Source organism: Trichechus manatus, unplaced genomic scaffold (genome assembly GCF_000243295.1).
Source record: "Trichechus manatus latirostris isolate Lorelei unplaced genomic scaffold, TriManLat1.0 scaffold00212, whole genome shotgun sequence".
Taxonomy (NCBI): domain Eukaryota; kingdom Metazoa; phylum Chordata; class Mammalia; order Sirenia; family Trichechidae; genus Trichechus; species Trichechus manatus.
Window position 1 is genome coordinate 2,805,546 of NW_004444148.1, and position 12,935 is coordinate 2,818,480.

The 12,935-nt window shown below is 40.2% G+C and overlaps 1 protein-coding gene across 1 annotated transcript in view; it reads right to left on the minus strand.

The window, feature by feature from the left end:
- Positions 1 to 4,224: 4,224 nt before the first annotated feature.
- Positions 4,225 to 12,935, minus strand: part of CCL28 (C-C motif chemokine ligand 28) — a 44,492-nt gene continuing 35,781 nt past the window's right edge. The window contains exons 2-3 of the mRNA XM_004388448.2: positions 10,639 to 10,765; positions 4,225 to 5,347 (exon numbers count right to left, since the gene is read on the minus strand). Coding sequence (XP_004388505.1) covers positions 5,155 to 5,347; positions 10,639 to 10,765 — 320 coding nt within the window. The 3' untranslated portion in view covers positions 4,225 to 5,154. The remainder of the gene's footprint in view (positions 5,348 to 10,638; positions 10,766 to 12,935) is intronic.

Genomic DNA, 12,935 nt, shown 5'->3' on the forward strand with positions numbered 1-12,935 from the left:
CAGATTTATTAAGTGGAAGAATGCTGTATTTTTTGACAAATGTGTCCTTAAGTTGAAAAGAAGACCCTGTGAGGGACATTTTTCCACTCAAAGGCTATAAATAGTGTACAGTTTCCTCCATTGCCTAAGTATGTGAAGTTCAATAAAATCACGTGGGGGCCTGTTTTAATCTATGAGGATTGTTATTGCCTGTACTGGTGCAAACAATGCCAGTGGCAGTATGTTTTGATGCTAGACTTTCAAATAAAAATGCCACATGCATCACCTAGTCCTTTGTGAAGTGCAAATATAGAGATCTTTATCTGAATGTCTCTCCTTCTGTCCTACCTTCATGTCCACACTTCAGTTCCACCGCTGTGGCTGATAAGAGAACTGGGAAGAACAATGGGATGAGTCAGGCAATCTAGGTATAAGAATTGTCTCTGCTACTTACTGTGTGACCTTGGGCAAGTCATGTGACCTCTACGAGCCTCAGGTTTGCTCATCCATTAAGTGGAAATAATAACAAAGCTTGCAGGATTATTGATGACAATAAATAAACCACCTGCTAAGTTAGCATAAATGAGGGCTATTAGACAAAGTCATGTAGTGATATTTTAACCCACATTAGGCTCTGCACCTCATTATCACTTCCCAGTCATCCTGGAAGCACCCCTGCCTGGGACTGCCAAGCAGGGAGGCCTAGAACACACGACAACTGACAAAGCAGACACTGGGCTCCTGCCTTCTGACAGCTGTTTATGAAAACTGTGCTTTTACTACATATGTGTAAGCCTCTGTAGATGAAAGGAAGCCAAGAGAGGAGACTGCACACTGGAACCAACTTACAATGTGTGAGAAAGTTACATTAAGAGTTAAAAGATGTTGTTTGGCAGTTCCTCAAAAAGTTAAACACAGATGTACTGTATGACCCAACAATTCCACTCCTAGGTACGCACCCAGAAAAACTGAAAGCAGGGACTCAAACAGATACATGTACATCAATGTTTATTGCAGCACTATTTACACTAGACAAAAGGTGGAAAAAAGCTAAGTGTCCATCAACAGATGAATGGATAAACAAAATATGGTCTATACATACCATGGAACATTATTGAACTATAGAGAGAAATTAAGTTCTGATACATACTACAACATGGATGAACCTTGAAAACATTATGCTAAGTGAAATAAGTCAGACACCAAACGACAAGTATTGTACAATTCCATTTATGTGAAATATCTAGAATAGGCAAATGCATAGAGACAAAGGTAGATTAGTGGTTACCAGGGGCTGAGGGGAGGAGGGAATGGGCGTTATTGATTAATGGGCACTGAGTTTCTGTTTGGGGTGATGACAAAGTTTTGGGATAGTGGTGATGGTTGTACAATATTATGAATGTAATTAATGTAAATAATTTTGAATTGTATACTTAAAAACGGTTAAGATGGCAAATTTCACGTTACATATATCTTGCAACCGTTATTATTGAATTGTTTCCCCTTGAAAATATGTGTTGTAAATCCTGACCCCCATACCTGTTGCTATGACAGCAATGGGTTTGGTTTTCTTGGTTTATACCTGCAGTTATTTGGGAACAGGTTTTCTTTGATATGTTAATGAGGCAGTATTAGTGTAGGGTATGTCTTAACTCAAATTTTTTTTGAGACATAAAGAGCAGATTAAGTAAGCAAGCACAAACAGAGGGAAGATACATGCCACATGATCACCAAGGAACCTAAGAATAGAAGCTGAAAAGAGACAAGGGCCTTCCCCAGAGTAGACAGAGAGAGAGAGTCTTCCCCTAGAGCCAGTACCATAAATTTGGACTTCTAGCCTCCTAAACTGTGAGAAAACAAATTTCTGTTATTTAAAGCCACCACTTGTGGTATTTCTGTTATAACAGCACTAGATAACTAAGATAGCCACAATTAAAAAAAATAAAACATGTAGACTTTGTCTAGGGAAAGTGTAAAATCACCCTACACAGGGCTAATGCTCCTCCAAGAACTGACCGTGGAGGCACATGGTTCTAAGGGGATGCTCCAGCAAGTAAAGCAGATATTTTTTTCAGCATCAGAATTTATCAATTTAAACAACAGTATTTACTCAACTGTGTATTGTGGTGGCTTGCGTGTTGCTGTGATGCTGGAAGCTATGCTACTGGTATTTCAAATACCAGCAAGGTCACCCGTGGTGGGCAGGTTTCAGGGGAGCTTCCAGACTAAGACAGACTAGGAAGAAGGATCTGGTGATCTACTTCTAAAAAAACTGGGCAGTGAAAACCTTATGAATAACAGCAAAACTTGCCCGATATAGTGCCGGAGGATGACCCCTTAGGTTGGATCGCACTCAAAATACGAAAGGGAAGAGCTGTCTCCCAAAAGTTGTTATTGTTGTTGTTGCTGACTGTCATCGAGTCAGTTCTGACTTATAGTAACCCCATGTACAGCAGAACAAAACACTGCCCGGTCCTGTGCCATCCTCAGAATCGTTGTTATGCTTGAGCCCATTGTTGCAGCCACTGACTGTGTCAATCCATTTTGTTGATAGTCTTCCTCTTTTTCACTGACCCTCTGCTCTACCAAGAATGATGTCCTTCTCCAGAGCTGACTTAATGATGTGGTTGGAGTAAAGCTTTCAGAACCTTCATCTGCTCATGTGGCATGACTCAAAATGAGAAGAAACAGCTGCAAACATCCATTAATAATCAGAATTTGAAAAGTATGAAGTATGAATCTAGAAAAATTGGAAGTTGTCAAAAATGAAGCGGAACACTTGAAGATAGATATCCTAGGCATTAGTGAGCTGAAATGGACTGATATTAGCCATTTTGAATCAGACAATCATATGGTCTACTCTGCCAGGAATGACAAATTATCAAAAAGAGCATTTCAAGATCTATCCTGAAGTACAATGCTGTCAGTGCTAGGATAATAGCCGTATGTCCACAAAGAAGACCAGTTAATATGACTATTATTCAAATTTAAGCACCAATCACTAAGGCCAAAGATGAAGAAATTGAAGATTTTTACCAACTTCTACAGTCTAAAATTGTTCAAACATGCAATCAAGATGCATTAATAATTACTGGTGATTGGAATGTAAAAGTTGGAAACAAAGAAGAAGGATTGATAAGCTAGAAAATATGGCCTTGGTGATAGAAACAATGCCATAGATCACATGCTAGAACTTTGCAAGACCAATGACCTATTCACTAGAAATATCTTTTTTCAGCAACATAAATGTCGACTATACACTGGACCTTATCAGATGGAATACACAGGAATCAAATTGACTACACCTGTGGAAAGACACGATGTAGAAGCTCAATATCATCAGTCGGAACAAGGTCAGGGACCGACTACAGAACAAACCATCAATTACTTACATGCACGCTCAAGCTGAAACTGAAGAAAATTCAAACAAGTCCACAAGAGCTAAAGTATGACCTTGAGTATATTCCACCTGAATTTAGACCATCTCAAGAATAGATCTGACACACTGAACATTAATGACCAAAGACCAGACTAGTTATGGAAGGACATCATACATGAAGAAAGCAAAAGATCATTAAAAAGACATGAAATAAAGGAAAAAACAAAATGGATGTCAGAAGAAACTCTGGAACTTGCTCTTGAACATAGAGTAGCTAAAGCAAATGGAAGAAATGATGAAGGAAAAAAGCTGAACATATTGTAGTGGGCAAATCTGCTTGCTGCAAAAGACCTTTTTAAAGTGTTAAAAACCAAAGATGTCACTTTGAGGACTAAGGTGCTCCTGACCCAAGCCATGGTATTTTCAATCACCTCATATGCATGTGAAAGCTTGATAATGAATAAGGAAGACTGGAGAAGAGTCAATGCCTTTGAATTATGGTGTTGGCAAAGAATATTGAATGGACCATGGACTGCCAGAAGAATGAACAAATCTGTCTTGGAAGAAGTACAGCCAGAATGCTCCTTAGAAGTGAGGATGGTGAGACTTCTTCTCACGTACTCTGGACATATTATCGGGAGGAATCAGTTCCTGAAGAAGGACATCATGCTTGGTAGAGTGTCAGCACAAAAGAGGAAGACCCTTGACAAGATGGATTGACAACAGTGGCTACAACAATGGGCTCAAGCGTAACAAACGATTGTGAAGATGGCGCAGGACTTGGCAGTGTTTGGTCTGTTGTACGTAGGGTCGCTATGAGTCTGAACCAACTCAAGGGCACCTAACAAGAACAACAATCTACTCAAACTTTTTAACATGATATTCAGCTTAAAATTTTCTGTCTAGAAAATGAACTCTAGCCTCCAAATGTAAAGCAATAAGAACACAAATTCATATAGGAAGAATTTTTGCCAAAAAATATTAACCCTGAACCTCAGACAAACCCAGAATGTGAAACAGATTCCAGGCCAGACTCTTTTAAGAATGTCCTTGCCATGGAAAGAAAGTAAGGAAAAAAGAAGATATTAAAGAGATACAGCAATTGAATGAGAAGTGTAAACGTTGACTGGTTCCTGGATTGGGGGAAAAAGAAAAAACTAACTATATAAAATGCTCTGGAAACAGCTGGGAAATTTTAATATGGACTATGTATCTATTATATTGAATTATTTTTAATTTTTATGTGTAAAACTGTTAATGGGATTATGTAGGAAAATGTTCTAATTCTTAGGGGATGCCAAGTTATAACACTAAAAACAATTTAGTGGTAAAGTGTCATAACGTTTGTAACTTATTTTCAAATGGTTCAGAAAAAAATATATATGTATATAATATTTTTTATATATTTGTATATACACACATACAGAGACAAAGCAAACGTGGCAAGATATCAACAATGATTAATCTGGATGAAAGGTATACAGGTGTTCATTGTCCCATTCTTTCAACTTTTCTGTAGGTTTGGGGAAAATACATAATAAAAAATTGGGAGAATTATGTTAACATAGTCCTTTTAAAATATTATCTGATGATAAGTATTATCTTTCCATTTCATTTTTCAGTTGAGTATATTATTAGTTATGTTTGCATACTGTATAATTGTTCCTTTAAAAGAAAATAATATTTTGTTTGGCCCTGTTGGATTCCAAAAAGGAATATTACAAATGGGAAATTTATAATCAGCTGTGGCCAAGTTTCCTTCAGGAACCACCACTGTAGATTAATTTGTAAGCTCTCTAATAAGGCGTTCTATGGCCGTATGTTTCATGTGACCCCTGCGGTGCCCCTTTACTGGTCTTCTTGCTGTGGTGATTCTTCTTATGGCAAATGCTGCCCTTAGCATTTTTCTTGGCTGCTTGTGCTTTCATCCACCGCTTAATAGTATGATTGTGCGGGCTGACACAGATTCTTCTGCGCCTGACATGAAGACTGACAAAAAAGGGAACAAAAAAATTACTAATAGAAAACACAAATAAAATAAAAAACATAGTGGCTTACGTACAGTTCCCGCTTTTGGACTCGGTGTATTCTTAGAGACTGAATTCTAAAGCTGAGAGGTAGCTCTAAAGGTAGGCAGTTCCAATCCACCGGTCACTCCTTGGAAACGCTATGCGACAGTTCCACTCTATCCTATAGGGTCGCTATGAGTTGGAATTGACTCGACGGCAACAGGTTTGGTTTGGTGTTTTTTATACCACATCTCAGAATTTGTTTTCATTTGCACTGGGGTGGCAGGACCCTAGAGCTGCAATCACAATGTCTGGTAACTAGAAGTATTTCTTGTTACAAAAGATATGGCTTTTAATTCCCCATCAGGTGCTATTCAGCTCTTAAATCCTGCTGACTCTACATAACAATATTTCTGTGTCCCACTAAATGGAAACCTCTGACCACATTACGGAGAGGAGTTTTGACTTCTGAGAAACCATGAGGCTAACCGCCTGATTCTTTTTTCCACATGAGGGTAGCCAGAGACAGCCTGATGGACCTAAGGAGTGGTCCTGCCATAGAGATTATACCTCTGATTGTTCCCTGAAATCTGTTTCTTCACTTGTTCACATGTATGCTCTGTAGTAAAACAATTTAAAAACAAGAAAACGTTTATATTTATGTTGAACGTCAGGAAGCAAGAAACACAACAGCCCTTCACAACCACTTTTGAAAAACTACTCAAGCCTCCGAAATGACTTTATTTAATAACCCCACATTTTCCTCCCAACAGATAAAGTCTATACCATTCAAGACATCTCAGCCCTGTGCACAAGATAAACAACTTTGCATTGTGTTTCAGCTTAGAAGCAGCTAGATGTTCAATGAAGTCACTGTAGAGGGGTTCAAACAAGGAAACTGCTGTCACACATCAATAATTACAAGGATCATTCATAGTGTTTGAAACAAAGGACCTATTTCTAAGCAGAAGGCAACAAAAGAAATCTAGTAAGTTCACTCTAAGTTAATTTATATTAACTAGTAATGATAAAAAATGCTATTGGGAATTATATTTCCAATCCTAGCCATATTTTCTGAATCTAAAACACTTGTCTCAAATATTAAAGTCTTTACACTTAGGGTTAAGGGACTACATTTTGGATAGGTAAAGACATGCGAGCTCTATAGTGAAACTATTTGAAAACAAGAAAACTTTTATATTTATGTTGAATGTCAAGAAACTGGAAACACAACAGATAGGATCTGTTATTTATGATAAGAAAAACACTACATAGTCAAATTTAATCTTGAGACCAGGATCACAAATGCTCTATATTTTTCAGCTCTCTTGTCAGCACAAAGAGGTTAATTTATAAACTTGTGGTTGAATAAACTAAGTAGTTTTAGGTCCAAGTGATTGGCTTCATCGTTTACATTTAATTAAAATTGAGTTTTTTTTTAAATGAAGACTTGTGTTTCTCACCTTATTCTCCCTTATCAAAGTGAGGGCTTGGAACATTTCTGTTCCTGTATCTTTTACATATCTACTTCCCACCTGCTTATTGCGAAGAAACTTCTGTGAAAATTCTATTACCAGTAGAGTTCCCTTTATAATCCTCAGAATCTCTTTCTCTTATACACACACAGAAACTTCTGGTTCTTTCCCCACACCTCCCTGGGCGTCCCACAGGACCCCTGATGAGCTCTGAAGCCCCCTTTAGTCTGGGAGGACACAGGGCAGTGAAGTGAAAGGAACTGAGAAGATGCGAGGACTTGGTGTTCCTGAGAGCAGCCAGGGTAACCTCAGGAAGATGTAGTTCAGCTATGTCAGCGTGACACAGATATCCAGTTGTTCCCGATTACTTTGAGCGTTGTCTATCCATGAACTGGCTATTCACTCTCCAACTATTATCAAGACTATTAAGACTAAATAAAAGACTTGCAGAAACTGAACTAGGCATATACTAAGGGAGCTTTTTTCAGAGAAGCTGGGCATTCAAGGTACCCCTCAGAAGGCACATCATTAGTTGCATATACCTCAAATTTCTGCAGGTTGCACTGGTTCCCAATGACTAACCCACCCAAGTCTGAGGACACTGTGAGAGAGTTCTAAATCTTCTCCCTTCTCCCACAGACATGGATGTTTACTAAACGTTTGGACCAGGAATTGTCTCCCTCTCCAGCAACTCATGTGACCACGAGTGTGGTTTTTAAATTTTGTTAGATCTGAGATACTTCTGAAGATGTTGTAAAACCTATGGACCTTTTCTCCAGAAAAATGCTCACACATTCATACACAAAAATTTCAGGGGGTTCACAGCCCCCTAATTTGAAGCAAATCTATCCATGGAGCTCTAGTAAACTCTTTGTCTGAACTCCTAAGAACCCTTGTCTTAGGTCCCTCTCAAAGGGAAAAAAATGTATCTCAAATCTCAGGGAATAGTCTGCAGAATCTAGCTGGATAAGGAGTTCCCTGGAGACTCCAGAAGGGCAGGTTCTATTTTATCACTGCTGCATTCCCAGCACATAGAAAGGTGGTTGGTACATAGTCATTGATCAAGAAACATTCGTTGAATTAACTGAATGTGAGACAGAGGCCCCCAGGCTGTGAAAAAGTCCACTGCCTCAAGCAGCTTGCTTGGAATGCCCTGTAACTTTACATTAAAATCCTGGTTCCCCTCCCCTTAACTGCTTCCCAAAACTAGAGAAAATTGACAGAAACCAGTTTAAGCACCACGCTGACGTTCAGTATACCTTTTAGCTTATTAAATACCTCATACACAGTAACTTCCCCACCTCTGGGTGGAGTTTAACTCCCATCTTCTGAACATGTGATGCATAGTTATATGTAAACCTCCTTGCTCCTGCATAGTATGATTAAGAATGTTTCTGGTGTAACTTGTATGAACTTCCTACTTGTAAACCCCTTAAAAGTAACCTTCCCCCTCACCCTTGATGAGCAGTCTTGGCAGCAGCAGCCCCAATTGTTCCTTTCCTTGTGCAACAAAATAAAGGTGCCTTTCTACTCTCACCACAGTCTCTCATTTATTAGCTGAGACCCTGAGCAGAACCTGAGGTTCTGCCCGGCAACATTTCAATAAACAAGGCTCCCAAATGACTCCAGGAGCTCAGGCATAAGCATGGGCTTATTTGCAGTCCAAAGAAAGGGGCATCAACTGTTAAAGTGTTAAAATCAGCACACCATGGAGATGTCCAATATGATTTGAAGGTGCCTAAAGCAATGGAGTTTTGGGAGAGGGTTTTATGGTTAGTCCCACCATCAATTCTGAGAGACCTTAGAGGTATACAGTGTTCTGAACTGAGACACCGGGGTTCACATTCTATTTCTGTCACTCATTAGCTGTGTGACACCAGGTGAGCTATGTGATTTCTCCTATGTGAAATAGCTTTTTCCTATGTGGCACAGAGATCACTTATGCCTACCTCACAGCATTGTTATCAGAATTCAATGATTTGCTAAATGCCAATGTGCCCCATATTTGAGAGCCTCAATGGAGCTGGGGTAGCGGTGGGAGACTTTCACAATAAGCCAAGACCCAGAATCAAATGCAAAAAAGGACTGAATGTGTGCTTGGATTGAATGTACCACTTGTGCCAGGTGCAGACATTCTTACCCTTCTTTTGAGCCTTATAATATGCTCCTGATGAAGTCAGAGAATAAAATGATAGCAATCCACATATTTGCCTGGGAAAAGTTAAAGCCATGAAACAGAACAAAGTCATCTTTGCTTTCTTTTTTCACTCTGAGGCTTCCTTGTTTTGCTTAGGAAAGTCATTAACATTTTCTGGTGCCCGAGAGCACTTAGCTCTTACCAGGTTCTGCATTGAGGGATGTCTTAGTTATCTAGTGCTTCTGTAATAGAAATACCACAAGTGGATGGCTTTAACAAAGAGAAGTTTATTCTCTCACAGTCCAGTAGGCTAGAAATCTGAATTTAGGGCACTGGCTCCAGGGAAAGGCTTTCTCTCTCTATTGGCTCTGGAGGAGGGTCCTTGTCATCAGTCTTCCCTTGGTCTAGGAGCATCTCAGCGCAGGAACCTCAGGTCCAAAGGACGTGCTCTGCTCCCGGCACTGCTTTCTTGGTGGTATGAGGTCCCCATGTCTCTCTGCTTGCTTCTCTCTTTTATATCTCAAATGATATAATATCTTTTTATAATATCTAATCTTGTAGATCTCATCAGTATAACCACCACTAATCCATCTCATTCCATCATAGTGACAGGATTTACAACACATAGGAAAATCACATCAGATGACAAAATGGTAGTTATTTAGGAAATAATATTAGAACCATTTATTCCCTCTCCTTGAGTGTAGAGAATATGATCCAGTTGGAGCCGGGCTCACAAGGACTCACAAGGACACATGAACTGGGCCCCGAGGTATAAAGACAATAGCTAAGATAATCTTGGAAAATATCTTTTAGGAAAACTTTCACATCAAACAGCACACAAAAGACTCTCTACTCTTATCTTTTTCTGTTAGCATTTAGTGAATAGAAATTTGTTGGACCTATGAAGACCCTCCTGATTCTCGTTACTGAAACTTGTACCAATGATTGTTAAGAAGGACGATTCAAAATGTAGGATCACAGTTTCTAGCCAATCTGAAAAGGTGAAGCTTTCAATGGTTTTGCCCATTTGTAATGTTAATATATATTGATGGCTCTGTAACTGTTCTTTGGACTCAGGCAGACATGGCTGTGGCAGCATGCTTGTCTGTTTCCCCACTCTTGCCTATTCTGTAATATTCTTTGGACTCCAGCAGACATGGTTGTGGCAGCATGCTTATCCGTTTTCCCATTCTTGCCTGTTCTGTCAGCATGCTTGTCCGTTTTCCCACTTTTGTCTGTTCTGTGATATTTCCCTGGACTTGGGCAGACATGGCTCTGGTCCGTTTCCCACTTCTGCCCTTTTGAATATATTCTGAGTAAAACTTTCTTTTTGGTTTACTAAACTTTGTGATGTTTTTCCCCTACAACAGTAGACAATCATACAATACTGAGAATCATGACCTAGCTAAGCTGACAGATATTTTGGGGGGACACAATTCAATCCATGACAAGGGAGAAGGGTCTAGTGTGGGGCTCTGGACGTCCCTGTAGAGAGATTGTGCATTCACTCCTGGGTGCACTATTTCCTCTGCCCTCCCTCGTTTGGTTGATTATTGGTGATATGTGGTGTGTCAGGCAAAGTCCTCCCAACCTACTGTTGCTTGTCTGGAGAAATAGTCATTGCAGGTTTAGACACCCCTACTGAAGGGCACTCACATGACAGCAGCCAGGTCACAATCCCCATCAGCCCTCTGAATGTGACACGTAGTCACTCTTTCCAGAAGCCTTCTGGAAATATGATGTGAAACCTCGGTGCAACAGCTGGACGCAATGGGAAGTATGACTGAAAGAAGAAAAGAAAGAAAACGTTAAACCTTACAGTTTATAGAACACTAACCTTATTATGGATTAAATTATGTCCCCATAAAATATGTGTTGGAATCCTAACCCCTATAATTGTGGATGTAATCCTGTTTGGAAATAGGATTTTCTTCGTTATGTTAATGAGGACAGATCAGTGTAGGGTGTGTCCTAAACCTAGTAACTTCTGAGTTATAAAAAAAAGATTAGACACAGAGACACACAGAGTAGAAGACAGATGCCGTAGGAGGATAGTCCACAAGCAAAGGAACCAAGAAATGCCCAACGCTACTGACAAGGAAGGAATCAACTCAGCCCAGATGCTGATTTGGACTTGTAGGCTCCAGAACTGTGAGAAAATAAATTTCTGTTCTTTAAAGTCACCCACTGTCATGGTTTGAATTGTGTCCCCCAAAAAATGTGTGTATCAATTTGGCTGGGCCATGATTCCCAGAACTGTGTGGCTGGCCTCCATTTTGTGATTGTAATTTTATGTTAAAGAGGATTAGGGTGGGATTGTAACACCACCTTAACCCAGGTCACATCCCTGATCCAATGTAAAGGGAGTTTCCCTGGGGTGTGGCCTGCACCACCTTTTATCTCTTGTAAGAGATAAAAGGAAAGGGAAGCAAGCAGAGAGTTGGGGACCTCATACCATCAAGAAAGCAGTGCTGGGAGCAGAGCGCGTCCTTTGGACCGGGATCCCTGTGCCGAGAAGCTCCTAGTCCCGGGGAACACTGATGAGAAGGCCAAGAGAGAGAGAAGGCCTTCCCCTGGAGCTGACACCGTGAATGTGGACTTTTAGCCTACTTTACGGTAAGGAAATAAACTTCTCTTTGTTAAAACCATCCACTTGTGGTATTTCTGTTATAGCAGCACTAGATAACTAAGACACCCACTAAAAAATAAATAATTAATTAATTAAAACATTAAAAAAAAAAAAAGAAAGAAAGAAAAGTCACCCACTGTGGTATTTCTATTACAGCAACACTAGGTAATGAAGACAGACCTAGATTTCATCATAAAGATTCCAGAGAAGCAGAATGTTAATCCACTCAAGCAACAGGTAAACAAACACTGGTTGACCTTGGACAGGACACATCTCTACCTTTCCGGATGTTACACTGAATCTGGGGGAGATAAACCTTAAGATTGACACAGTGGCTGCAACAATGGGCTCAAGCATAACAAGGATTGTGAAGATGGCACAGGATGGACCAGTGTTTCGTTCTGTAGCACATGGGGTCGCTATGAGTCAGAACCGACTCGATGGCACCTAACAACAACAAACCTTAAGTAGAGGCAAAGACACAAAAAAGCTGAAGAGAGTAAGAACAGCTCCAAACCACAATGCTAGTGGGATTGCTAAAGTCAAAGGAGTGGGGTCAACAGAGTGTTCCACCCTATTCTGAAGAGAGAGATAACAGGCCCCTGGAGAAGGTTTGAAAGCTTTCCAGCAGGGAAGGCCCTGGCTGAATGAACGATTTGGATGGGTGGAGAGAAATGGAGAGATTTGTTCAGACGAAGGGAAATGCACAGTCAAGAGTTCTGAGACAGGAAAGACTAAGGCACATTTAGGGTCAGACTATTGTCTGAATTGAGGAACAGAAGGTGAGTCATGGGAGATTCGTTCAAAAGATAGACTGAGGTCACACCACGGAACCCTTAAGTGTCAGCCTAAGGAGGTTTTTCTTGTTAGTTGTCCTTGAGTTCATTCCGACTCACGGTGACCCTGCGAATGCAGAGTAGAACTGCTCTGCAGGGTTTTCAAGACCGTAACCTTTTGGAAGCAGATCACCAGGCCTATCTTTAAAGGCACCTCTGGATGGGTTCACCCAGCCAACCTTTTCGCTGGTAGTTGAGCACTTAACTGTTTGTGCCACCCAGGGACTCATTTTATGAAATGGGGACCACTAAAGATTTGAGAAAGGAGAAGGGTTTTAGGAAAATTCACTTTGCAGTGATAAAGATAGATTAAAGTGGGGAGTGACTGGGGCAAGAGGTCAAATTAGGAAGAGCTTATGTTATCCAGATGTAAGGAGATGAGAACAACACAAATAACAAGGGACTCTCATTCTTATACTACAATGTATACTGCAAATTGCTACATGCCAGGTACACACAGTATTCACCCATGCTTCCTATCCCACCAA